Source organism: Acytostelium subglobosum (assembly GCF_000787575.1).
Source record: "Acytostelium subglobosum LB1 DNA, scaffold: scaffold39, whole genome shotgun sequence".
Classification (NCBI taxonomy): domain Eukaryota; phylum Evosea; class Eumycetozoa; order Acytosteliales; family Acytosteliaceae; genus Acytostelium; species Acytostelium subglobosum.
The window spans coordinates 86,568-113,486 of NW_012236494.1; the positions used below are offsets into that span (position 1 = coordinate 86,568).

At 43.3% G+C, this 26,919-nt stretch overlaps 11 protein-coding genes across 11 annotated transcripts; 7 read left to right on the plus strand and 4 right to left on the minus strand.

Moving 5' to 3' along the window:
• Positions 1 to 1,090: 1,090 nt before the first annotated feature.
• On the plus strand, positions 1,091 to 4,805 carry SAMD00019534_121960 (hypothetical protein; the record flags this gene model as incomplete). Its single annotated transcript, XM_012892572.1, has 7 exons — positions 1,091 to 1,481; positions 1,551 to 1,732; positions 1,806 to 2,086; positions 2,143 to 2,463; positions 2,546 to 2,928; positions 2,993 to 4,427; positions 4,490 to 4,805. 7 exons carry the CDS (start codon positions 1,091 to 1,093, stop codon positions 4,803 to 4,805), a joined length of 3,309 nt encoding a protein of 1,102 aa, XP_012748026.1.
• A 78-nt stretch (positions 4,806 to 4,883) lies between these two features.
• On the minus strand, positions 4,884 to 6,023 carry SAMD00019534_121970 (hypothetical protein; the record flags this gene model as incomplete). Its single annotated transcript, XM_012892573.1, has 2 exons — positions 4,884 to 5,240; positions 5,319 to 6,023. 2 exons carry the CDS (start codon positions 6,021 to 6,023, stop codon positions 4,884 to 4,886), a joined length of 1,062 nt encoding a protein of 353 aa, XP_012748027.1.
• A 953-nt stretch (positions 6,024 to 6,976) lies between these two features.
• Positions 6,977 to 8,073, plus strand: SAMD00019534_121980 (hypothetical protein; the record flags this gene model as incomplete). The annotated part of the gene is made up of 3 exons (XM_012892574.1): positions 6,977 to 7,265; positions 7,334 to 7,635; positions 7,690 to 8,073. Coding segments are annotated over 3 exons (975 nt in total), but the record flags the coding sequence as incomplete, so codon positions are not given.
• Positions 8,074 to 8,443: 370 nt separating this feature from the next.
• Positions 8,444 to 9,998, plus strand: SAMD00019534_121990 (hypothetical protein; the record flags this gene model as incomplete). The annotated part of the gene is made up of 3 exons (XM_012892575.1): positions 8,444 to 8,503; positions 8,572 to 9,003; positions 9,081 to 9,998. 3 exons carry the CDS (start codon positions 8,444 to 8,446, stop codon positions 9,996 to 9,998), a joined length of 1,410 nt encoding a protein of 469 aa, XP_012748029.1.
• A 618-nt stretch (positions 9,999 to 10,616) lies between these two features.
• Positions 10,617 to 11,635, plus strand: SAMD00019534_122000 (hypothetical protein; the record flags this gene model as incomplete). Its single annotated transcript, XM_012892576.1, has 3 exons — positions 10,617 to 10,792; positions 10,859 to 11,133; positions 11,202 to 11,635. Coding segments are annotated over 3 exons (885 nt in total), but the record flags the coding sequence as incomplete, so codon positions are not given.
• Positions 11,636 to 11,766: 131 nt separating this feature from the next.
• On the minus strand, positions 11,767 to 12,099 carry SAMD00019534_122010 (hypothetical protein; the record flags this gene model as incomplete). The annotated part of the gene is made up of 2 exons (XM_012892577.1): positions 11,767 to 11,841; positions 11,905 to 12,099. Coding segments are annotated over 2 exons (270 nt in total), but the record flags the coding sequence as incomplete, so codon positions are not given.
• Positions 12,100 to 12,980: 881 nt separating this feature from the next.
• On the plus strand, positions 12,981 to 13,788 carry SAMD00019534_122020 (hypothetical protein; the record flags this gene model as incomplete). The annotated part of the gene is made up of 3 exons (XM_012892578.1): positions 12,981 to 12,993; positions 13,067 to 13,372; positions 13,448 to 13,788. The coding sequence occupies 3 exons, from the start codon at positions 12,981 to 12,983 to the stop codon at positions 13,786 to 13,788; spliced, it is 660 nt and encodes a 219-aa protein (XP_012748032.1).
• Positions 13,789 to 14,191: 403 nt separating this feature from the next.
• Positions 14,192 to 17,357, plus strand: SAMD00019534_122030 (hypothetical protein; the record flags this gene model as incomplete). Its single annotated transcript, XM_012892579.1, has 2 exons — positions 14,192 to 14,453; positions 14,581 to 17,357. 2 exons carry the CDS (start codon positions 14,192 to 14,194, stop codon positions 17,355 to 17,357), a joined length of 3,039 nt encoding a protein of 1,012 aa, XP_012748033.1.
• A 951-nt stretch (positions 17,358 to 18,308) lies between these two features.
• Positions 18,309 to 21,323, plus strand: SAMD00019534_122040 (hypothetical protein; the record flags this gene model as incomplete). Its single annotated transcript, XM_012892580.1, has 6 exons — positions 18,309 to 18,403; positions 18,463 to 18,584; positions 18,663 to 19,249; positions 19,317 to 19,478; positions 19,545 to 19,946; positions 20,004 to 21,323. 6 exons carry the CDS (start codon positions 18,309 to 18,311, stop codon positions 21,321 to 21,323), a joined length of 2,688 nt encoding a protein of 895 aa, XP_012748034.1.
• A 56-nt stretch (positions 21,324 to 21,379) lies between these two features.
• On the minus strand, positions 21,380 to 22,462 carry SAMD00019534_122050 (hypothetical protein; the record flags this gene model as incomplete). Its single annotated transcript, XM_012892581.1, has 1 exon — positions 21,380 to 22,462. The coding sequence occupies one exon, from the start codon at positions 22,460 to 22,462 to the stop codon at positions 21,380 to 21,382; it is 1,083 nt and encodes a 360-aa protein (XP_012748035.1).
• Positions 22,463 to 22,688: 226 nt separating this feature from the next.
• SAMD00019534_122060 (hypothetical protein) lies at positions 22,689 to 25,832 on the minus strand (the record flags this gene model as incomplete). The annotated part of the gene is made up of 2 exons (XM_012892582.1): positions 22,689 to 24,341; positions 24,375 to 25,832. Coding segments are annotated over 2 exons (3,111 nt in total), but the record flags the coding sequence as incomplete, so codon positions are not given.
• Between the last annotated feature and the right edge of the window lie 1,087 nt (positions 25,833 to 26,919).

Below are 26,919 nucleotides of genomic sequence, written 5' to 3' on the forward strand. Positions count from 1 at the left end.
TCGTTCATTCATAGACAGTGGGTCTTCAATTACTAACTGTCATACTCTCAAGTGAACGTTCAATAATATTAAGAGTACATCTCTTTATATTAAAGAAAGGCGGAAAAAAAACAAAAGGATTTTGAGTGATGCAGGGATCGAACCTGCGACCTATTGGTTCGTAGCCAATCGCACTTCCACTGTGCTAAACACCCATCGAAAAAGAACGAATTTATTGTCCATATTTGAGCTGATTTTGTGGGGGCTTTTTTTTCGTTCCAAACTTCTTCAAAAATCCAAATATTCTCCTATTTTCCAAGATAGAGTAGTCCTTATCATCCACGTAGCCTAGTTTTTGTAATCCGAAACTAAACTCTCAAATATAGTATGGGATGAGTTTGCAAAAATTTCCATACTTTTTGGTTTGAAAATTGGATTGGACAGTTAACTCAAATCGTAAAAACAAAAAGATATCAGTTTTATGCTATTATTAATAATAACATATAACTAGTTATAACATACTTAAGAAATATATACAAAATAATTAATTAAATTATAAGTAATATTTATTATCTCTTCTCAACAAATGTTTAACCCAACTTTTAAATATTTAATATGTATGGTATTGATTTTAATGATCTTTATCAACTGTAATGGAGTATTGTCGAATGAAGTACTTGGAAAGAAACACTGTCACCAGCCATGTCAATTCCCTGAGGCCTGTAACTATGACCCAAATGGAGCCTTCGATCCTATCTGTATGAAATGTCCACCCAACAAAGTAATTGTCGGTGGAATGTGTGTCTCCTGCGTCAATGCCCCTGAACTCTGTAAATACGAAGGTGTGCCATACCAATAAACACAAAAGAGACTCTTCTAGTATAGGCGGTATGAAGTTAGTCTTCTGTCAATCAATCAAACTTTGAAAAGTGTGTGTGAGTGTCCATTGTTGATCAATCAGACTTCACACACTCGCTTCTCTCTCACTCACTCACTTGTACAAGTTGAAGGGTCATTATAACTCGCGAATAACTTCAATACTACTACTACACATACAACACAAGATAAAGAATTGAGTAGATATAGAGAGAGAGATAAAGATACCTATAATATGAAAGAGCGTAGAGTCAAGTGCTTGCACAAACGATGCAGGAGCAATAAGAGTGACTTCTCGGCACAGGGCTACAAGGAACATCGAACCAATGCAAAGTTCCACGTTTGTAATGCAAAGTACTGTTCAGAGTGCAAGGCTATCAAAGCGGAGGAGGCCGGCCAAAAGCCTGCCGCTGCCTCTGCTGCCAAGCCTGCTCCTGCCAAGACTGGTCCGGGCGCAGCGGCTGAAGCCATTGTACCACCCGAGAAGGAATGTCAACAGTTGTTTCAACAGGACATGGATTTTATCTCTCAATTGCTACCAGTCAACGGATCAATGTGGGAGTGTATCGAATATCTATTGAAGTATCCATACGGTCAACAGTACAACATTAGAAAGTACTCATCAGGTATGTCGGTCATAGTTTGATTGATTGATTGATTGATGTGATCGTATACTCATGCTTGTATATCCATAGAGATGAAGGTGGAGCATGGTATTAGATCATACGATAACTTTGCTCAAGTATCCATTCAATCAATCATCACAAAGTCTATCAAGCTAGCAAAGCCAGACAAGACAAACACACTATACTTTAAAATATTCTTTGACCTGTTCAAGTACAATCAAGACCCAAAGAGAAGTCCAGAGTCAACACTTGTAACTATCGATCATACGACTCATTCATTCACTTCATTCATCGTCATTAACATCAATCAATCAATGTATGTAGGTCAATGGATACTGTCAACTTGTATACACAGAGAAGGACATCAAGTATCCTGGTAGACTACACTCACTCAATGACTATGATATGTTCTTGTGTGTTGCTTGCAAGGACTTTAAGGAGGTGTCAAAGGAGCTTACATCATTTGGAAAGGAACTCAATGAGTTGCTCGCTGGCAAGAAGATCATCTCACTACTCGTCGACAACGAAACTTACAAATTGAAGCCAGTATTTGTCAATGATACTGCCACCCTAGCATTCCTTCAAGGACTGTCCAAGCTACAGAGGTATGTCAATTGATTGATCGATATGACATACATACTAAGTCCTTTAACTCCTTTAGATGCTGTTGGTGTAAATGCACTCCAGATCAATTGTGCAATCATGGTATGGACTTTATACCTCGTGATATGAGCCAAGTCAATGATGCGAATCTGATATCACCTTTGGCCAGCATACCTATACAACAACACATACCAGATGTATGCGAGTTGTTTGTTACACTGGTGGAGCAATTCACTCGACTGACATTGAGCGAGATATTGGGCAAGCAGAGCTACACCAGCACCTCTCCTCATCTCCAGAAGCGCATCAATGAGACACTTCGACACATGGTCACCGACAAAGATAACGATAGAATAATTAATGGACTAAGATATAATCAGTATGGATGGGATTGGAACATGACCCATGATCGATCGATCAATCAACTAACATTGCTCCTCCATCCATCCATCAATTCTTAGGAACATAACAATGACATTGGAGGCTGGCAAGGCATTGTTAAAGAATAGAACAGCACTTCTCAATCTTCATCGAGAGATAACAAAGGAGGAACAGAGGAATAGTGATCTGCGACAGATTTGGCAACAGTTGTCCACTCTCCTCAATCTATGCATGAGCAAACAGCCGGCTGCTGCTGCTGGAACACCAGCCATCACCAACGCCGAGTGGAACAAACTCTCGTTTGTCTTTGCCGACAACTTCAAACGATTGTTTGGACCAAAGAGCTTCACCAGCGAGCTCCATGTCTTTGTATGCCACCTTGGCTACTACATCGAGACCTACACCAACCTTTTCCTTTTTACCAACTTCTCAATCAAGAGAATGTATTCATCAACGCTCAAACGTAAGTAGTGTATGATGTATTGTGGTCGCCTCACTTACTCACTCCACTCCTCACCCTCTTGAAGAACATTGCAACCCTAGGAAGGAGATACTCATACCTGCTATGAGCAGGTTTGTCAACACGATATCCAATGTTGGACTACAGATCATGAGCAAGTTCTATATCTTGCTTCAAACAACTGATGCCACAGTCGATTTGAACACACCAGCAGTATGGAAGAGTGTAGCAAACAACTACTTCAGACCAGACTTCTTTGATCCCAAGGAACGTGATCCAAATAGCATCAACACTCTGTTCAAGATCACTACATATGGTTCATCCCGCGATAAACCACAGACAACATCATCGACATCAACAACAAAGAGCACTGCTGGACGTATCATTGAACTTGATGAGGATTCATCTGAACCAACACCTAGCACGACGACTACTACCTCCACCTCGACCACATCCACTACATCGACAGCATCCACCATATCATCACGTTCATCATTGTCCTCCAAAAGGCTGAAAAAGATGGTCAAGAATGCCAACAAACCATCAAAGCTCCAGATCATATCGGCAGTGATGACACTGAAGAAGCTCACATTGGTGCTAAAGGGACGCAAATCAAACTACACCGTCGAGCTACGAAGCATGAAGGGTGACAGCTTTAGATACTCTTGCTCCTGCAGCATCTATGCCAAGAGGGACATGTGCAAGCACGTCCTTTGGGTCTTCTTCCAGCACTCTACATTGACCACTGCAGACGCAGTCATGGCCACCGAGGCCATATCACTATCGCTCCTATCATCAGTTCATAGGAGCATTCTAAAGGTGATCACCAAGCCTTCTGTTGATGTCGAAGAAGATGACTCCCCAGCAACAAGCCCTATCTTGTCACCCAAGATCACCAACCCTTTAGTTGGGTTACCCGCCCTACCAATCAAGACCCCAACCCCAAGCGACTCTCCTCCTCTCAAGTTCACAAGCACATCTGGTAGTTTGCCTCCATTGGCACCCAAGATCATATCTCTGACCACTCCGCTCAACCCGTTACCAAACATACAAGACCTAATTAGCTCCAATGGCAAACCTCCAGCGACAACCAAGACAACTGTACCAACAACTACAACAACTACAACAACAACGACAACATCTACAGCATCAACAGCACATCCAACCACGAGTATACCATCTCCAGAGGTCATTGTCGTGCCACCAGCACAAACCACCTCCACTACTACAGGTGCACCAGCAGCAGCGGCAGCAGCAGTGGCAGCGGTTGGAGAGCATGTCAAGGAGGTAACGGCAAATGGCAACAATGGCAATGGCAATAGCAATAGCAACACAAACAACAAGAACAACACAAAGAAGAGGAAGCATGAAGAGATTGTTAGGCCAGTTGTGGTCGCCAAGAGACTCAAAGAGGACCATCTGTTCAATAGTTTCTCAGAAGCCGAGGTCGAAGAGTTTGACCCGGACACAAAGAGATACTTGGTTCGATTCACCGACGAAGAGTAAGTTTGAACAAGAGTCCAACCTTCAACCAAAAAACTGACTGACATTGTCACTCTCCTAGATCATCCAACATGGAACCTCAATGGACCAACGAAAAGGACATCATCAAGTCGGGTGGCAAGGTGACAACGCCATTCGACTTGAGGACAAAAATACCAGATGATGCTCTACTACTCGTACGCACCGTGGAGATGTGCAGACAGCGATCAATGCACAAGCCAAAGACTGGCAAGGACCTACCATCATGGTATCGTGCCAAGCTTGTCGGTAGGAATCACAAGGGTTTGCGAGTGTTGCTCCTGGACTTTAGTCCAAGCACTCAGATACAAGAGGTCACCATCCCCTATGGCGACAACTTGATTCTCTATCACAATTGATCAAATAAACCTAGTTTCCTTGTCCTATGCTATCTATGTACACACTTGTTGGAATGATCATTCCATTCATATTTAATTTTATGATGAGACCTTCGGTATGGCGCGCTCTGATTGATGAGCCAATCTGTAGGTGAGCACATTGTGAATGAACTGTACACACTTTTGTGAGAGGACCAGTCCCTCCATTGGATTGGAACTGGATACATCATAAAGGTTGGGTGCGACTACGATGGCCAAATTCTGTAGAGTCATCTTGTTGACACTGGCATGTGATGCCACTTGAAGCAAGAGAGCCAACAACCAATCCAGAAGGTTCTTTTGTATGCTTGGCAGTCTGTTTACCGCCTCCACACATGTCTCCACATCATTACAATGGAAGATATTCTCTGTTGGTATCGAGTTTAGAATAGGTGTTGGCAATTCTCTGTACCAAATCTGATTGATTGATTGATTTAGGGTGTCAGTGATTGTGGACTCGACCTTGGAGTCACATGGACCCAATCCAATACATACCTTGATCAGTGATGCGACAGTATTGATGTCGTTGCTTGATGTAAACTCATTCTTGTTCATTGAACCTTTGATACGTTTGATCTCGGTCTGCTCACCAGCGAGCCTAAAGATACCTTCTTGTTCTAGACCTCCAAACTCTATAAGTGATCTCTTCATTTGTACGAGGATGGCCGGTACACGGTATCCTTCATCCTCCACTTGTTCCAGAGTGGAGGGATCGACACCAAACACACCAGTCTCACAACGTATCTTGACGGTGAGGAAGTGGCTGACACCGCCCTCTACACGGAGCACTGCCTTGTGATTGGTGTTGATCTTTTGGAGAACGACCAGCTTGACCTTGATCAGCTTGACCTTGCCCTTCTCGATTGTGCCCGATGCCGGACTGAAGCTGAGCTGGAACTCCTGTGGCACAAGCGGCTCGAGCTGGAACTTTAGCTTGTTCTTTGACATGTTGGCGATGGCGAATTGGTCCTGAACGGTGGTCCTGAGAGGACATGGACGATCGCCCATATTAAAGTCCAGTATACTCTTTGATACATCTATGCCACCATGATTGCCGACACCAATCTCTTCGATATTAGGCTTTGACCTGTAGTCAACATGTGATGAACCACTGGGTGCACTAATATCACCAAGTGATGAGTTTGATGTTGATGGTGTATTTGATGCAGACGATGATGCTTTGGATGATGATGATCCCATTGTTATGTATATGTAAGTAGTAATGTACTGATAGTTATGTGGTAGGTAGGTTAAGGAATGAGTCTATAGACTGATGAAGAGATGATATTAATGATGTGGATAATGGATATAAAGTTTGTTGTTATAACAATGTCATCTCCAACAACAACATTAACGTATATGATCCAACAACAACATCATCATCTACTCTAGGTTGTATGACCTCAGCGCGCGCGCATTCATCTTGGAACTCCACCACTCTCAATCAATCAATCACTCCACGCACTCAACAAACCCCCTCCCTTTGATCACTCATTCACGATCACCCTCACTCTCAAGTCTACGCATCCGAGTGGGTGTATGTATGTGGGGGTAGTGATGAGGAGTAGTACGTCCCGGGACATACAACTACATAGAGTGAATGACATCAGTCCATCAACCTCATCTATCGACACATGTCCTTTCCTTGAAGGACCTTATTACTTAGGCTGATATTTGTTGACATCAACCACAAACGTACGCCCACATGAAATTTGAACATCCTTGGAGGTGCAAAGGAAGAAAGTGATAATAACAACAAAAACAACTAATAAAGTAAATAGGTAAACTAACTATTATTACTTCTTTCGTCAGACAATATTGGTCTATGGCCTGAAGTACCATTCCATTTATGTTAACTGACGTGGTCAGTTTAAATGATTGATTGATTGGATGACACAATAATGTGTTTGAATGACACATCACCCACGATCAAACCTCTGATCGAAGTGGTCACCTGTTGATTGAACTTGGTGAAAGGCCCTATCTTTGAAGGCCAAGATGGTTATTATTATCTGTCGACTGAAACACGTTGATCATTCCAGAAATAGATCACTTTACACCAATCATTCATTCGGTTCTATATAATACCAATCTTCATCTTATTTTAATAATTATCATAATCAAATAATAATAATAACGAAGAAATAATAAGAATGAATAGTAAAGTTGTAATATATAATGTATTAATATTTATAACATTGTTGGTGATTGTAACAAATGGACAGGTATGCTCCAGATGTAGAAAGCTGGGTGAGACATGCAATAAGAATGTATCAAACATCTGTCAAAAGGGTTCAATGTGTGTAGACACCATTGGCAATGCTACATTCAAATGTGTAACCATACCTGGAAATGGTGGCAACTGTTCTCTCACCAATCTATGCTCCGACTCCTACACCTGCAATCCATCCACAAAGATTTGTGTCTCTGAGAACTATCTTGGTATGTTGTAGTATATCTTGACATTGATCATTGACCATTGGCCATTGACTAACTGACATGAACCAAAGGCACTGGCGAGACATGTGTAAATACAACACAATGTAGTGATGGTCTATTGTGTACAAACTCAAAGTGTACGAATCCATCGTATCCAACATGTTCTTCTAGTTCTGATTGTTTCTGGAATGAAACTTGTGCCAATGATCATAAGTGCAAGACGCCAGTTGCCAATGGTGAACAATGTATGACCTACTCTGACTGTACCCAAAGCAGTAACTGTGTCAACAACAAGTGTGTCGCATCACTCTCCGTTCAAGTTGGTGGAGTATGCTCACTAGACAGTGATTGTGATATATCACAAGAGTTAATGGTATGTTACATGATTGAAAGATGAGATAAGACGAGTTACTAACAATAATTACAGTGTATAAACAAGACATGTCAGGACAAGGACTTGTATGGACTGCTCAAGTGTAACACTTCGAAGGATTGTTCGATGGGAGTATGCATGTGTGATGGTAATGAAGTTACTACGACCAATGCTACTTCGAATGGTACTTGTTATCCATTGCTAGATATGACTCGTGTGTCAAAGTCTGTTCTGGATCAATACTTCCAATGTGTTGTGAACAACAAGTGTCCACAAGTTGACAATATCATACCAGGTAGCTGTGCCTACAAATGTGGTACACCATTTTATGCCACATTCAATCCACCATGCAACATCAACTCTGCCATCTCATCCATTCATATCAACAACCTTACACTACTTTTAATTAGTATGATAGTTATATTCATCATAATGTTGTAAAGATATAAATTATAATCTAGTGTTATTATGTATTAATAAACCAAAAAAGGAAAGAACTTCATCACTTAGTTATGAACAAAAATATCCAAACCAATGTTTTTTTTTAATTTAAATAGTTTTTGTTGATCATAATGTGTGGTGGGAAAGCGAGTCCAAAGGTGGGGTGATCGTCTGTGTGTTTTTGAGAGACGACTTCCTGTGATGATGGTGACAATTACAAGGTGTCACCCTCCCTTTCCTTTGTTTGGTTTGAATGAATGAGTGGAGTCCACAACTTGGTCCCAAGTTTGATTGTTAAGGTTTAGTTCAATTCACTCACAAGTGCATACAAACAACAAACAAACAGATATATATATCTTATTCAAAAATGATACAAATATTAATTGGTGTTGTCGTTGCTCTAGTATTACTATCATTATTCAAAAAGGTAGGTTCTCAATCATCCCCTATGCCCACACACAACATCACTTACTCATTCATTCAAACATTATTCAGAATGTCCCTGGCACTCCACCAATGATCGGAAAGATCCCATTGATTGGATGTTTCTACCAGTTCGCCACTGACCCACTGGGATTGGTGAAGAGATCGTACGAGGCGGCCGGTGACGCCTTCACACTCTATCTGATGGGTTTCAAGATGACCTTTTTGGTCGGACCTGAGGCACAGTCTGTGTTCTTTCGTGGTACCGACGAGGAGCTGAGCCCAAAGGAAGCCTACCGTTTCGTCACACCCGTGTTTGGTCCAGGCGTCGTCTACGACTCGCCAACCGAGGTCATGTATGAGCAGCTTCGTTTCGTCAAGAATGGTCTCGTCCTCGGACAACTCAAGAAGGCCGTCGGTATCATCACCGAAGAGACCGAGAAGTTCCTCGAGGAGAAGTGGGGAGACTCTGGTGAGGTTGACTTGTTGACCGAAATGAACAATGTATGTGGTCGGAAACACGGCGCGGAAACACGGAAACAAGTCAAGGCTAACACTCCTTTTTCTTTTACAACCTTTAGTTGACAATCTTAACTGCCTCACGTTGTCTTATGGGCAAGGATATTAACTCTGCATTGGGAAAGCAATCAAACTTGGCCGATTTGTACCATGAGTTGGAGGAAGGATTGAACCCAATCTCGTTCTTCTTCCCAAATCTTCCATTGCCATCGTTTGCCAAGCGTGATGCTGCCCGTGCAAAGGTGGCAGCCATCTTTGATTCGATCATCAAGGAGCGCAGAAAGTGCAATGAGGAGCGTGACGATGTGCTCCAGGTGCTCATGACCAGCAAATACAAGGACGGCTCGCAGCTTGACGACGAGAAGATCGTCGGTCTGATGATTGGTCTGCTGTTTGCCGGCCAGCACACCTCGTCGATCACCTCGACTTGGACCGGCTACTACATGTTCAACAACCCAGAGTACCACGACGAGGTGTTGCGCGAGATCCAGAGCATCCACGTCGACGAGTTCAACGGTGAGATCTGCTTCGATGGCCTTCGCAAGATGAACCGTCTCGAGACCATTGTTCGCGAGGTCCTCCGTCTGCACCCTCCCTTGATCTTCTTGATGCGCAAGGTAATGGAGCCCATCCAGTACAAGGACTACACCATCCCGGCCGGCCATCTGGTTGCCGTGTCGCCCGCCGTCGGCATGCGTCTCGAGTCAGTGTTCAAGAACGCTAACGAGTTTGATCCAAAGCGTTTCGACGCCGATCGTGCCGAGGACAAGACACCATTCTCCTACATTGCCTTTGGCGGTGGCAAGCACGGCTGTCCCGGCGAGAACTTTGGCATCCTCCAGATCAAGACCATCTGGTCCGTACTCCTCCAGAAGTATGACCTCGACATTGGTTCCATCCCCCAGCCAGACTACTCTAGTTTGGTTGCTGGTCCCAAGGCACCATGCAAGATCAGATACACCAAGAAGTCAAAGAAGTAAAGTAAAGTTAAGAGTGGAGTGAATGTCTGTCCACGACGTTGACATCAATGTTCGGTCCAACAAACCACCAATAAACCCTATTCATTCATTCTAAGTATTGACAATTCCACTAAGCGTGGACCGACGACATTGCCTTTGCCCACTTTGTCAACTCGATCAAGACTGGAGTGCCTACTGCTGTCATGGTCATCGGGTGCTCATCCTAGCCCTCTCCCACACTGTGCGAATCAATGAGCACGCTAGCACCTAGGTGCATCGATGTTCATGCTCATTGGAACCCAAGACAGACCAACCTATTGCATGATCGGTCGCAAGGGCAGCCAGCCTGGATCAGCGATAGAGTCCTCGGGTGACCCACCAAAGGCCACATGGTTGAGGTTGAGAGGGACTTCGTCTCATCGTGACTATTAAATTAGCAACGGGATCAGCATGAACAACAATATAAGTAGCGTTGTCTTCGTGATTGGTCTGGTGGCCCACCTGCCTTTCGTACGACTTCCACCTGCACCCTTGCTAGCAAGGTAACCATAGGGGTTGACAATAAATAGTGCCTCAGAGAGATAGACAAGTTATTCACTTTTATGGTTCATTTATTACTACAATACATATATATACATAAAGAGAGAGATAATGTCAAGACATTCAAAGAATAAGACATCATCTGGAAGATTTACATACTCTGAAAGACAAGAGTTGGGATATGGAACAAAGGTTGAGAGACTTGGCAAAGACTCATTAAAGGCATTCGATTCTTGTTGTATATGTTTGAACTCTTTGATATCTCCACTGAGTTGGTATGTACATATGAACACTTGATCAATCAATCAATCAATCATATAACTTACACAAGTACTATACAGTACAAAGGGACATCTCTATTGTAAAGAATGTATATATACTTCATTGGTGATGCAGAAGAAACAGATAAAGGAGAAGGAAAAGGAATGGTTACAACAATTGGAGAAGAATAAGCAATTGGATGAGACAAAGAGATTGAAACAGGTAGAGGATGAGTTAAAGGTGTTTGAATCAAACAATGTCACCTATCTAGACAATACAAACGGAGGAGCATCAAGCAGCAACAGTAATGGTGTCAAGGAGATGGAGCCAAAGCTTAATAGTTTCTGGGTTGTATGTATACGATACTTCAATGAATCTAGCAGTTAACTAACTAACTATTGAAATCCATCCAGCCATCTTTAACACCTCAATCAAAGGAGAGTGAGAAGAATAAGCCAGATAATCATACAATGTGCCCAGAGGGTGGACATCAGATACGAATGAAGCAGTTGATAGCGGTCAAGTTTAAACAGGCGACTGGAGAGGATAGTGTTGCATTGTCTACGTCGGTGCAGGCAAAGTACTGTTGTCCAATATGCGATAAGATATTGACGAATAGTCATTCACTCAAACTGCTGAAGCGATGTGGACATGTCTTTTGCGAGTCATGTATCAAACGAACGATGGAAGGCGACAATAAGAAGAAGGACGAGAAGCAAGTTGTTGGCTCATGCTTTGTCTGTGCCAAAGAGTTTGAATCACACGAAGCCATCTCATTGCAACGAGGAGGCACAGGTTTCTCAGGTCTTGGACAGACTCTTGAAGCAAAGAAATATACACCAACAGCTATAATATGATCACCGACGTAGACAATGCAAAGCCAATATTAGAGTTATAATAATAATTTATTTGATCGGTTACAGCTGACATCTCGCTTATGTCTGCTGTTGTGTCGCACTGTTGTTGTTCAGAAGTTAGGTCATTACCACTTCTCAAGACCCTTGAGGAGGATGATGACACCCCAGATGATGGACCAGAACCAACCGACGAATGGGAGACACAACTGTTTGATTGATGGATCATTAGTAGTGCTACACTCGCTACGATAGTTGCAATTGTGACTTACCTGGAGGACTCCGATGATGACACACCAAACATTGCAGTTGTCCAAGACACCGAGGATGATGGTTCCAATGCCGAACAAGAAGAAGTCGAGGATTCCACAGATGATCATGACATTCTTCTCGAGGGAAGGAATGGCGGATGGCAAGAAGTTATCGGCAGCTCCCATTGTTATATATGTGTATGTGTAATAAGAATATGTTACTCAATTTAAAGAATGAATGATGAGGGCAATCGTCGACGTTGTGTATTAGTAAAGTTCGAGTCAGAAGTTTTAGACGACAAAACTCTGAGAAGGTTAGCGCAAAACAGTCACTGGAACACGGCACAATTATTTTTAACTTTGGGAGGGTTCCTCATCACGACTACACATAGATCTGGGCTCAGATTGCAGATGATGAGGGGAATCAGACCAAGTAAGAAGAATGCCTGTTTTGTGGTATGGTTCACCACTGACTCACAGATTATTTGAATGGTCCACCCTCACAAAACGTCAAAACCCCCACATTTATCTAAAAATATCTTGATTAGGGATCCGATGTTCGAGAATAAAGGTCCACAAAAGACAAATAATAATAATCACACACCTTTATTATTATGATTTATTATTAATTATTACATTAGTAATCTATATTATTTACTTCTTTAATTAAAGAAGAGGTAGTGTAAATATTAGACTCCTATCTTTTTAGATTAACGATCGTGTTTGTTTTCTTTTGATAGATATTTGTTTGATTGGGTATCACCCATTTGTCAGATATTTAGATTGATTTCATTAAGACACACACACAAACAAATAGCCCTTATCCATCTGATGAATGGGCAATGAAAGATGGCGACAAATACAGCCTTCCAACACACCACAAAACAACATCTATCATCTAACCTTAAGACTACATTCTACGCTCATCTTCACCTAACCTAGGCCAAGCTCCGCCTCTCTCTCTCCACTCCACTTATGAATGAAGAAATGATTGTTTGGTTGATTAGATCAACTAATAATATTTATACAATTAAGTATATAAAATGTCAAGTCATTATAAGTTTATATTATTTGGCATTACACTCATTATATTGTCAATGAGTCCGTTGTGTAAGTGTCTGCGCACTCATTCCATCACTCACTCACTCACTCACTCAACAACTTTGAATTAATCAATAAACAGATCAATGTGCAGTACCATCAATAGCAAACTTTAAATTGAACAGTGGATATAGTAATAGTGTACCATGTTTACTATCATATGAGGTGTTGTTCCAGGACTATGACCCAAAGAATTTAATATCAGCAGTCAATACATCATCAGTCCAGTTCAACTCACAGGTATCACTATTTCAGAATATGACCAACAGTCTCTACAGACTAAGATACACCATCTCAACCAATGGCACCCAAACACCTCAGTTCTCCATATCCGACTCAAAGGGTACAATTCTAACAACCTTGAATTTTCCAGCATTCACATGTTACTGTATGTATCACTCATTCAATCCTGGAATCATTCCAAATATATGACTAACCAACCATATCACAAACAAACAAATAGTAAACAACGTCACTATAGAAGCGAAGGTATTGAGTTCAAGCTTCAATGTGTCAACGATGGGAGTTGATGTATATCTTGATATCTATCCACCATTGAATAATAATCAATATTCAGCTGATGTCACACCTGGAAGTGTTAGAACATTCACTCAGATGCCCAACCAACAATACTACCTCTATTTTGAATTACCAACATCATATTTTCAATTGATCAACGTTTCACTAGCCATCACCAATCCAGGAGCCGGACTCTTTTTCAATCTTCCAGTCTTCAAGAACCAATCCAGTAAGCAAACATTGGAGACTGATCAGTCTCGGAATCATTCCATCGTCACGCACTAATCAACCAACCAACCAATCAATCAATCAATCAATCACACTAGACATGACTACTGTCAACTCATTTTCTTACTATTTCCAGAATGATAGTAAGATATCCAAGTATAGAGAGACATTGTATTTGGATATGATTGCCAATGTTAGTGATTGGAATAGTGATGTGGTGTCATTTATCGGTTATAGCTTGAGATCATTGCAAATACCATTGCTTGGATCAAGAAAGAATGCAGTGATCAATGTTAGGACAACAATCGACCCCTATGATATATTTAGTAATACTTTGGTTTACGGTATCAATCAACCATCATTGTCAGTGTGGGAGCTCGACAAAGTGACCTACTCATTCCAAGAACGACTCAGTATCAATTCTATAATCAACACTTATCAGAACCATAACGATCTGGCAATGTACCGCTCAGAGGATCTAACTGATTTCCAACCAACATTGGAGGGTGGTCTACTGTATGGAACCGACTTCTCAGAGTATCCATATCCATTTGGAATCATTAGCAACAAGCCAAACTCTGGTCTATTCAAGTACAAGTATACATATGCCTTCCCTGTCGATCTGGCCAACTCCACCGATATGAACGCACTTAACATGTACATCCTATACTGCGCCAACAGTCCAGATTATGGTACATTCTGGCAATATCTTGGTCCATATCGTATGTATCCCACTACTCACTCAATCAGAAGTAGTCTGACTCCAGTAGTCAGTCTATTCCAATTCCAATCACTGATTGGACCAGACTACTATTCCAATTCCAATCACTAACTCAATCAAACAAATAGCAATCGCATCCACATCGATATCATTGCCCACGATCAACTTGAAGATGTTAAGTTCAGATTCATTCATTGTGAGGCTAAGGATTAGAACGAGTGGACATGCATTCCAGTTTGCTAAACTATATGGTGATGAGATCACCGCCACTCACTTGATTCAGGGTACAAATACTGATGGATGGTATGAGAGGGAGTTCTCGGTGGTGGACTACATCTTGAACCCAGTGGCAGCACCATACTTCCAATCATTCAGTGGCCGCAACGCAACTATACAATACGATTTTGTTGTCAACATCAACTTTGACATGTTCCCATCGGTACCAACAATGATGGTGGTCCCAGCTGACTTTTCATCATTCCAATTCCAACCAAGTTATATTGATGTGACCAATGGACCTCGGGATGTAGTCCTAACATTTGGTCTCAAGTCATCATATCCAACATCAATGATACAACCCTACCTGTACATTGATCAGTTTGAAGAGTCCATACTCCCACTCAACAGGTCACACCTCCTGCCCGCCACCTACGACGTTGTCTCACAGACCTACTCGATCTCCTTTACCGTTCGCGAGAAGCTCTTCACAAGGGCACTGGCCTATCGACTGTTCATTGGTGGAGCATGCTTGAGACCAAAGTACTTGTCAACTAGCAAGTTGATCCAGAACAATGCCTTCCTCCAAGTGTACTCAGAGTACGCAGACGAGATGGGTCCGATTGTGTCCAGTTTGATACCAAAGATGGGCACTGTCGTCGTGTCCTCCTCGTTGCCCGTCAACTGGGTAGAGTTAGGTTGGTCAGTAACAATCGATGACTATCCAGCGGGATTCAGTCATGGATTGGCAGTGATCAGATCGGACATTGACAATGAACCACGCAACATATCATTCACATTACTGGACGCCATCAGTGGAGACAAGTATCAATCAACATACCGCTTGATGTTCAATATTAGCACAACATGTACCAGTCAGTCATTCTATCCCAGTCTGGAACTATATGACACACTTGGCAACATGGCCACCAACCTACGATCGACCAAGGACAACTCCCCATACATCACGCCATTCTACAAACTGGATAGTCCATTCCGTATTGATCGATCTATTGTTGTCAATTGCACTGGTTCCAATGATACGGTGGCGCCATCGATCATGACCCTCGACCTACAACCATACACTGTTGATGTTGGAAGTAATGATCGAAAATTCCAAGTCAACATCACCGTGGCCGACTCTGGAAGTGGGATATCAACACGTCACTGTCCATACCTCTATGTCCAGACGTTGAGGACCAAGTACATACGATTCCAATCACAATACTCTGGAAGGGTGGGATCATACTACGTGTTCACAGTCAATGGCGAACTACCATTTGGATTTGGTGTCAACTCTGCATTCCTCTCTGTGTTTGGCGTCGTGGACAACATGAACAATGTGGCTGGATTGACTACTTGGGACCTACAGAGCTATGAAATGACCTACATGATCAATACTACACTTGGTTTGGTCGATCCTTACTTGTTCTCAAGTACACCAATCACCACCAATGGAGGAAAGATGATTGTGAAGGGCAGGATACCAGCAGGTCCATACACATTGAGCGTCAGTGTGATCAATCAGACCGTCATTCTGCCAGTGCTTAACATCACCAACTCTGTGGTAACATTCCAGATGCCACCAATGTCATCGGTCTATCCAATTGTGATCGTGCTCACAGTCAGTGGAAGAGCTTCCAACAAGCTGACTGTAATCCCAACGCAATACTTCACTCCCAGTCCACCCGTTCCTCCATGCAGTGATGACCAGTGCTCAGGTCATGGAACATGTCTGGCCAATGAATGTCAATGCTTCCAGGGATGGGCCGGCGCCACCTGTCTCGATCAACCAACAGCCAACGTCACACCGCCAGTAATCACACCTACAAATGCCTCGTCCACTGTGATTATTCCCCAAGACGACAGTACCATCACTCTGCACATGGGAGTTGTGAGCGTTCGTGAAGTGGCCGTTGATGGTTCCATCGTGAAGGAACATCCACTTGCCAACTGGACCAGACTGGTGACCGACAACAGCAACAGCAGCTACCATCAGTTCATTGCCAACATATCTGGTGATGGTGTGTTGGTGACCACGGTCAAGGCAACCGTTCAGTTCTTCACCAACCTGACGCAGATACCATTTGCCGGCTCAGTCTTGACGATGCAACCCAACACAATCAAGTACACGATCGAGTTGTCCGAGTACAGTTTCCAAAACATACTCAACACGATGCAGGTACTCATGTCGGCGTCAGTGGCAAGCAGCCAAGACTGTTCAGCATCGCCCGAGAGTCAGGTGGGACTCAACGCCGATGGCAGTCTGCAGTGGGTGCGTCTGGTTGTTGGTGGCATGACACTCTATGGCAGAATGTTCCAGAAGGCTGTGATTGATCTACGTCCAACATATGTGACCAGTACTCTTGCTGGCAATGTCACACTGAACGACTCAATCACAGCACTGGTCGCACTCAACCTACCACATTACACCAATACTATTGTTTGTGATCCAGACTTCCAAGTGTTGGTTGATGGAGGTGCATCATCGACATCTGGTGAGGATAAATGTGGTCTTGGAGCAAAGAACAATATCTCTGGTCTAAGCAATGCAGCACTATCTGGTATTATAGTTGGTGGAGTAGTATTCTTGGCAGTAGTAATAGGTGCCAGCATCCTCTTATACAAAAATATTCGTTATCACAGAGAGGAGAAGATCCTAATGAATCGTCTAAATACAAACATGTAGTAAGAGATGTTCATCATCATCAACAATAAACTAAAGTAAAGTCAGACATCGTCGCTCGCTCAAAGACATGCTATTTCAAGAGATAATAGTGACCCATAATCAATGATGGGTGTTTGGGTGATGATACCGAAAGTCGACGAATTTGAAAAAGTTAATAATCTAATAACACTTGTTGGCATATGTTAGGAAAGCTCCTTCATGAGTCTCTCTCCTCGTTCCTTTGCCACAGATAAACTGGGGAAGGTTTTAAAACACTTGAAACGATTAAAATATGAAGTTCGAGAACCTAGTCTTCCCACACCTCTTAAACAAATAATCTAAAGTTAAACAACAATCTAAACATACACCAATCTTGGTGTCCATTCGTTCAGTAACTATCTATCTCATTCTCTCTATCTTCTTTCCACCCCTCATTGTATGAATTTCTATGACAGGCAGACTACAAGTTATTAAATTGAACGTACGCCCATCAAGTGATTGGCTTTGTGATAATGGGCCGTATTCAATCTAACATTGAGTGGGATGTACACATACATCGGACTGAAAAGACCCACCGACAATGGGTTGTTGGCAATCGAATCTCATAGGAGAGCTGCCCACATCGACCACCAAGATTTACAAGTTTTTTTTTATCCATTGGGATTTTGGGTCGGCAAGTATCTTCGTTTGGGCGAGTGGTTTTTGGGCAGTGCGAAAGCGAATGTAAGGGGCTGATGGCCCGCTGTTTCATTCATTGGCAGGACATCCCACCGAACTAGTCCATCTACTTACTGGTCGTCATCCAACAGATTGTTCCTTTTAGTTGACAATTACGAATTATTATTATTAAGTTACTTACTACTAATACATATTATTAATCTACAAATAGGAATTATCATATTATATATATCACCTACCCTTATCATTATCAGTTCTTGATCTATCTGATCACACTAGATTTGATTCCAAATGATGTCCAGTGAAGATGACTCAACTCCTATGTTCTTGACATCCTCTGTGGATATGTCCGAAGAGGAGAATGAGATGCTCTATGATCTTTTAAAGAAGTATGTTTCATTAGTCATACTTTACAAGATGGATATACTAACTGGTCAATCATCAACAGAGGATGTAGTGGTAGTATTGAAGGAGAAGAGCAGGATCATCTTAAATCCCTACTTCTTGAACAAACAATTGAAGATAGACATAGAGCACAATACAGAGCAAGACATTCAATTTATCCAACACGTAAGTTGTCACTTATATTTAATTCCAAGTATTGAATACTTGGAGATCTAACACAGCCCATATATGGATAAAATATAGAGGAGGAAAAGATGGCATCCACAATGGTACAGTTCTCAAAGTATCACATTGACTTTGGATTGAAGGAGGCTGAGAAATGCAAAGTTGGCCCAACACTCAAGGACAAGATTCGTGTTAGCAATAGGGGCAGTTCAAAGGTGTCGTTCAACTTTGTTAACTATCCACCGACATCCAGCAGCATCAGACTGACTATTACACCATCGAGTGGCGTCATCAAGAAGAACTCATCACTAGACATCTTTGTCGAGCTGGTCGTGCTGTGCACGACAAAGGTTCGCGAACTTATCACTGTCGACATATCGAATGGCTGCGGCAGTCACATATTCACCATCAAGCTCGACTCAAAGATGTCACAGGTGCTCGATCACAACGAGATTGAGATGGGTCCAGTCATTGGAGGTGGTGGCTACGGTGCCATCTACAAATCAAGGTGGCGTGGACTATTCGTGGCTGTCAAAGTCATCTCTGAGATGAGTGATGGTTCAGAGTTTGAGAAGGAGTTGGAAATGCACAAAGAGCTCCTTCATCATCCAAATGTTGTCCACTTCGTTGGCTTCTGTGTATCACCAAAGTGTTTGGTATTAGAGGTATGTTGTTTTTTGATCACTGGTCACAGTTAGCAAGACACTGACTCACTCATTCAATCATTCAAAGTATGTCGAGGGAGGTAGTTTGGAAAGATATCTCCAGGATTCACAGACATATCAGTTCAGCCCAGAGCTTAGACTAAAGATGGCACATGACATTGCCAAGGGAATGTGTTTCCTTCATCAGAATGAGATTCTTCATTTGGACCTTAAGCCTCAGAACTTCTTGGTATGTTGTGATGTCAAACAAACTTGATTGACTGACAGTCTCTAACTCGTATTGTATACATTATAGGTCGTATCACTCTCTCTTCAAGCTCCAGTTAACATTAAGTTGGCAGACTTTGGCTTGGCAACATCATCAACTAGATCATTCTATGGCGCAACTGTGGAGGGATCATTCCTTTATATGTCACCAGAGGTGTTTACACAGAAGAAGTTCTCAAGAGCAGCTGATGTTTGGAGTTATGGTGCATGTCTCATTGAGATTCTGTCTGGAAAGCGTCCATATCAAGAGTACGATGAGTTGGGATACCTCGAGTTGGCACGTGTAAGAGAGGAGGGTCTTCCTCCAACCATCCCCAGCGAAATTGAGCCCGAGCTCAAGAAGTTGATTGAAGCATGTATTCACAGGGATCATACCAGACGTCCAAGTTTCGAGAACATCGTTCAATTCCTCGAGAAGAAGGTTGAAGTAGTAAGTATACGCGACCCAACATACATATCCCAAGGTAGATACTAATCCCCTCTTCAGGCCGCAGCACAATCTGGATCACCGGACAATCATTTCTTCCAAGTTGGATCACCATTGACATCATCAGGATCATTCTTGGGTGGTATGGTTGGATCACCAAAGCATTCATTCCTTAACCCGTCAAAGTCAAGCATGAGTCTGGTCAGCACTCGTCCATCCACGCCAAAGCCGACTGTTCCACCCAGGTCAGCCTTTTCAAAGTCACAGGAACAAGTCGATACCAAGACCATGAGGGCAATGACCGAGCTATCATTGGTATCCGATAATACCAATCAACAACGCGAAGCACCAATCGCCCCTCTTCCACAACGCTCTGTAACATTATCAACACCATCCACTTCATCATATATTCAACAACAAAATATACAGCCACCTCAACAACAACAACAACAGGCATCACAGAAATCGAACCAAACTACCACCGCCATACCAATTGCATCCAGACCATTGCCAGTTGTTCCCAAGAGAATGGCAACGCCACCAACCTCACCAAACAAACCATCCACTACTGAATCCAACATCAACCACATCATCACCAACCTCAACAATAACAACAACAACCTCAACAACAACACAATCTCAACAAAGACACCACCTATTCCAATCTCCAAGAACAAACTTATGAACTCTTCCTCTTCCACCACCTCGATACCAACGCCACACAGCCATGCACCTCCATTCCGCTCAACCTCTGCTTTTGAGTTCAAGGCAACAGTATCAAAGGAAGAATCATCAAGCAATAGCCCGACCCATACCTCAACAATCCAAGGCAATGGAGGCAATAGTGATATGAAGCTTGTGGAGTTGAGGACTCGATCAATCAGAGCACTCAGAGATATTTATGTCTCATCCCAAGACACGATCAAGATGTTTGCAGAGATCAAGTCAATGAGTGAATGCATAGAGCTGGGTCACAGGATACGAGACTTCAAGAAACACATCGAGGCTCTGTGTCTGGAGCACCTTGGAGTCAGCTGGGACGAGATCTCTGATTCAAGGAAGGCATACAACAAGAAGACGCATATCTCCAACATCCAGTCACCTCATCCATCACATTTCGACGGACCAACCTTCAACAAGGTGCTCATCCTCCGTGATGCCGCCATCGCTGTGGGTGAGTGCGCCCTTGACTCGGTCTACTACCTCATGACACTACTCTCACCATCGACGTTTGGATCAGCCAGTCCACTATCATCTTCTCCATCATCAGGTTCCTTCCTTGGAGGCGATCAAAGTTCAGCCAACAGAGCAGCATTCAGCATTGACAAGGATGTCTTGTTAAAGATTGCCAAGATCACAAGGGATCTTCATCCACTTTGAGTGACCATATATACAAATATTAAACTATCAATTGGTTTGAAAGAGTTGCAACATGTTTAATTGTTCCTGCTATTGGATTGTTGATAGACCTTGAGTGACTTGATGTCAAGGATTGCACCTTGACCGAATATCCTATTGGAGTCTAGCGACTGCTCATCGTGGAACGTTTGGTTGTGGTTACCACTACGTGGCGAGTTATATGGGGCGGTGGGTTCCCCTGCATCCAGGCGAACCAGTCCTTTGGAGAGTTCAGCAGAGTTCATACATGACCTTCCACCACCAATCGTTGTTTCGTGTCTGTGGCATGGAGCTGATGCGTCCATCAGAGTGAAGGTACCACCTCCGCACTGAACTGATGAAGGGAAGACAAGTTCCTCGCGTCCACCACGGTCAATGATCATGTGTTCCCTCGAGAGTCGATAGCCGACAGATGTGATACGGTATACCTCCTTGCCATTGATGAGCCATCTGACCATCTTGTTCTCGAAGTCCCATGCGATGGCTAGGTCCACAAAGGTCTTTGGTGATGCGCGCTCCATTGCAGGGATGGCAAAGACAAACGCTGCGTATCCACCAGGACCAAAGGGCAAGCGTTCGTAGAGAACATAGATCATTCGATCAGTGACAAGAAAGTCTGCAACCAAGTTGGTGTTGAAGTCCAACGAGTTGACTGCCACTGTTGCCAAGCGAAGGTCTGAATGTGGGTCGAGCACAGCAGCATTGCCAAATGGATGTCGTTCAGTTCCAAATGATTGGGAGCGAATGGTGAAGCTGCATACCAGTTCTTGGCCTTGTGTTGGTAGAGGGTAGGAGTCTTGAGTGAGGGCCAGCCACTTGACATGGTCAAGCGATCCACCTGGGCTTTGTGGAGCGGTCAATGTGAAGGGATTGGAGTCCACTCTCAAGTATCTTCCAACATCTTGATCATTCTCGATGCTGACCTTGCCTTGATTGGCGACATAGGGTCCGAAGCCAAAGTGCATGAAGCCTTGTGGTGGGTTGGACACACTGCTGTTGCTGTCCAATGTGTAGTCATAGTGTTGAAGTACCACCTGATCTTGTGTTTGTGTTTGCTGTCTAAGCCATAGTTGTTGCAGTAACAACAAGACTAAAGGTACAAATAATGCTTTGTTATTCATTCTATTTATATCTGTCTAAAGATGATCAAATACAATGATGTTTAATAATAATCGGCTGCGTTCTACATCTGATCACGTGATCAATTTTTGAACATCAAAAATAACGACAAACTATGGAATCATCCCACTACAATAATGATCAACCAAAGCTGGATCATTATGGATATTTAGAATCTATATAGATATACAACTCTCTCGAGTTTATTAGCAACTATATCAATTAGCAATCGCACATTCTAAGGATAAAGTTGCGTAGTTGACCTCCACGACGAGATTGATCTCTCTTGATACGTTCGAAGCTCTTGACTACGCTTATGTAGTGCTTGACAAAGTCTCGAAGAGAGTATATTCCTGAACCAAACTGAATCATCTCTGGATGTAGCTTGAACATGACCTTTCGCTGGAGGAGATCTTGTCGGACACCTTGGAATGAAAGGTCCAACTCCTTGAGTGCCTCGTTAAGGTCCGTCTCGCTATCGTAACCTTCCTCGCGTGCTTGATTGAATACCAATTGGATGATGTGTTGGAGTGAGCGACAGATGGCCGTGATCATATGCTTTAGAGGTGCCCTGATGGGTGCCATGGCCGACAACATGTCATCAGAGAACTCATAGTCGAATGCATTGTCAAAGGCCACCAGTCTGGTGTAGAGTTTGGACAGGTTCTCCAACATCTCTAGGTAGTAGGCCACGTGCATCTTGGGATGGATGGCCAGCTCAGACTTGATGTCATAGATCAAGCCCTTCTGAGCCGACATACTGACTCTGATCTTTCTGATGGATCCGGCAATTTCCTGTTTGATTACTGCGCGCTGTTCTGGTGAGCCGTCACTCTCAAGTCGCAGGCCAAGGTCCACAATCTTGATGAAGGTCTCGGCGATCGTGTTGGTCACCTCAAAGTACTTGAACCGTGAGGTCTTGTAGGTAAAGAATGGGAAGAGCATAAGAGACACGATGATCACCCATATGATTCCAAGACTGACGTTGAAGATACGGTTGACGGCGATCATGTAGGTGAAGTGATGGGCAAAGAACTCTCCATAGGTGATGATCATCAGTGTGAGGGCAAACACTGCGCCCGCATAGCTGAAGCGAACATCTTGCTGAACAAATGAGGCTGAGAACACGGCGATAAAGGTGGACACTGCAAGGATTACCTGTTTGACTGGCTCATTTACGACGTTTACCAGCATCATGATGAGGACACCAAGGCCACCACCCAGTACTGTTCCAATGAGACGATGGAAACCACGTGTCAGTGTTGCGCCCAGTGATGGTGACATTACCAGGCCAACTGTGGCGCACATCCAAATGCCACGAAGTTCAAATCGATCTGCAGACGTGCCTTCAAAGTAGTAGAATACTGATGCGGCAGCGGTGAAGGCCACTGACAGCTGTAGAGGGAACTTCCACTTCCTGTTGGCAAACCATAGATTGTAGAAGTACCTGAGGATCCATGCGAGTAGAAGGGTGAAGCTTGATGAGTGTGCGCTGCCAGGTTGACTTGGATCATAGCTCCGCAGTTCTTTGATGTTGCTCAATAGTAGTCTCCATCGCTTGATTAGGTATCTTGGGAAGGCCATGATCAACCAGGGTAGTCCATGCATGATGATCTCAATTGGCACTGGATAGGAGCTAGAGTCATTGTTGATTTCAAAGATGATGTCGGAGATCTGACGTTGGTTCTGAGCAAACACTGTGATGCTAAAGATGAAGAAGTGGATCTTTGAAACCTCAGAGGCATCGAGCAGGGGCAGGTTGTTGCGTTGGTACTCGTGCACCAACTTCTTGTAGGTACTGCTGCACTCTTGAACCAATGCCTCGGTCTCCTGTAGCGACTGCTCCAGGATGGACGTGGTGAGTTGATACTCGGACTGTCCCTTCTCCACGTCGAGACGGAGATGGTCATGTACTGAGTGCTTGTTGACCAGGATATGGATGATGAGGCCAATCTGAAGGAAGACCTCTTCGATGATCGAGTCCAAAAATGGCAACACTGGTATCAGGATCTCTTGACGGGCAAAGTAGCTGAAGCCATTGGACACGGCCAACTTGATCGATATCAGCTGCTTCTGGTTCATCTCCAACACTGTGAGCAGACGCTCAAAGTGTCCGATCAACTTTAGGTTCCAACGCTCTTGACGACACTCGACCAACAGCTTGGTCAGACGATCGATCTGCTTCACGAGGTGTATCTCCATCTGTGCGAGTTCGCCCTCACTCGGTATGAGTACAGCAGTGGAGAGCACCTGTTTCTTGCTCATCTTCTTGGAGAACAATTCCTTCTCCAGTGCAGTCGATCGGCTCAGAGGCAGTGGGCCCCGAGTCTCGCCAGTTGTCGTGTCGCTGTGTTTGTGATCGCCACGCAGAAAGTCCTTGAGCTTCTTGAAACTCTTGTTCTTTGGCATGCTGGCGCCTTCATCAGAGTGTTTCCGGCGATGTTGTTTCGGTGTTGTGTTGCCAGGTGTTGTTGATTGTGATGATGTTGTCGATGGTCCTTCTGATGATGATGATGTGACATCGATGCTTGGAGGCGACGGCACTGTCTCCACACCAATGACGTCGGGGATTACACATGAATGATCGGGTGATGATATTGATTCGGGTGACTGATCTGGTTGGGTTGGGATTGGGATGCTCATAGTTTGATTGAGTGGCGTGACATTGTTGTTGTTGTTGTTGTTGTTGTTGTTGTTGATTGGATCAAGATTGATACCAAGTAGATCATCCTCTTCTATATCGTTTGATGATCCAACGCTTTGATCGTTCAAAGGTGAGTCGCTGCTTATTGGTATGTCATTGGGGTGTGGAAACATGGGGAATGTGAATGAACTATTCTTCTTCATCTCTCGCTCATCATGACTGACACTAGCCTCCATCTGATATCCAACGCCTCTGAACAGGATCCTCGTGCTGTTCAACGTCTTGATGATCTTCCTCTGGAACAGTCTGGTGGCAAGTGTTGGCGCCACGATCAGACCCACCACAAGGATACTAGCAACGATCATGAGCGACGACATTAACGAGTCCCATATCTGTGAGCCCTTGTTCTCGCGTGGCGAAAAATATAGTATGATGGTGATGTCGATCAATGTCTTTTTGACCAGAAGTTGATTGAACCATCGTCGTCCAATTGCCGTGCTAGTCATGATGAACACGAATGGCATCAGGATGATGAAGCTGATCCAGAACAGATCTTCGGGAACGATGATGAACACCAAGTATACGTATAGTGAACTGAACAGACTGGCATATACCAATGTGGCACCATTGATGATGGCCGTCCATACTGAGAGAGTACATGTGATAATTATACAAAAGATCGGTACGAATAACAATGTGTTTGGATTGATATTTGATGGAATTAGAGTGAGTATGGCTGAAAGAGTAACAATGGCAGCCTCTCTCAATGCTATAATAGTTTCAAATCTCCATAACTTCTTCTTCTTTCCAGTTGTATTATAATAATATTGTTTCAGTTTCATCTAAATTATTGATTATTATTAGTTATACATGTATGGAATATCATGGCCATATGACTGAATAACTTACTCTTTATCTCTCTCTTTAACTTTTAAAATGTGATGTTTCGATAATTATGTGTCTTTCTTTGAAAGTAGCAACATAACTGTTACACCTTTGACTGACCGACTGACTGACCAATAACAATTGACCAGTGTTACTTTGTTAACCAATGGATGGTGAGTAAGCAAAAGGCGCAATAAACACACTCGCTATTGTTGTTGTCGTCGTTGTAATTATGTATGTAAGTGATAGCGCGTATCGAAACACCACACACCACTGTCGACTGACTGACTGCGCCGATCTTGTGCAAGTGTATCTCTGTGAGTGTTATTGTGAGTGAGTGAGTGAAGTGCAAGGTGTGTGTCTTTGTGCAGGTGCTTATCTCTTGGACAAGGTGACTGTCAAATGTATTATGTAACTATCTCTTTCTATCTATCTATCTCTTATAAATATTGTATGTGTGAATAAGAGTAGTGATAATATCTATCTGTCAGGTCAGGTGCTTGATATCAGGTTGTGATTCTTTGTCTTCCATGACACGATCTTAAGACGACCTTGTACCCAATGTTCACTTCGAGAGACAAGCTTATTGGGGCAGATGTCAAGCCCAATAAAACACTTTGCTTACATGGTCCTCTGTTTATTCATCCAAGGACCATCTTTGTACCGATTTGGTAAACGGGTGGGCCTCTCTGTCCACAAAACAATCGGCAAAAGTTTAAACTTTAAACCCTCAGTTAGTTTCAGACCGAACTAGTCCAACCAACAGACTAGCCTGGGTTGTTAGTGGGTAAAGTAGAGAGAGATAATAAACGACCTTCTTGCAAGAAGTAACACATAACCTAGGTTATAGCTTCGTAGGTAGGCACGTGTCTGTAAGCAGTCTGTTTACATTACAAGACGACTGACTGATACAATGATGAAGTCTGTCTG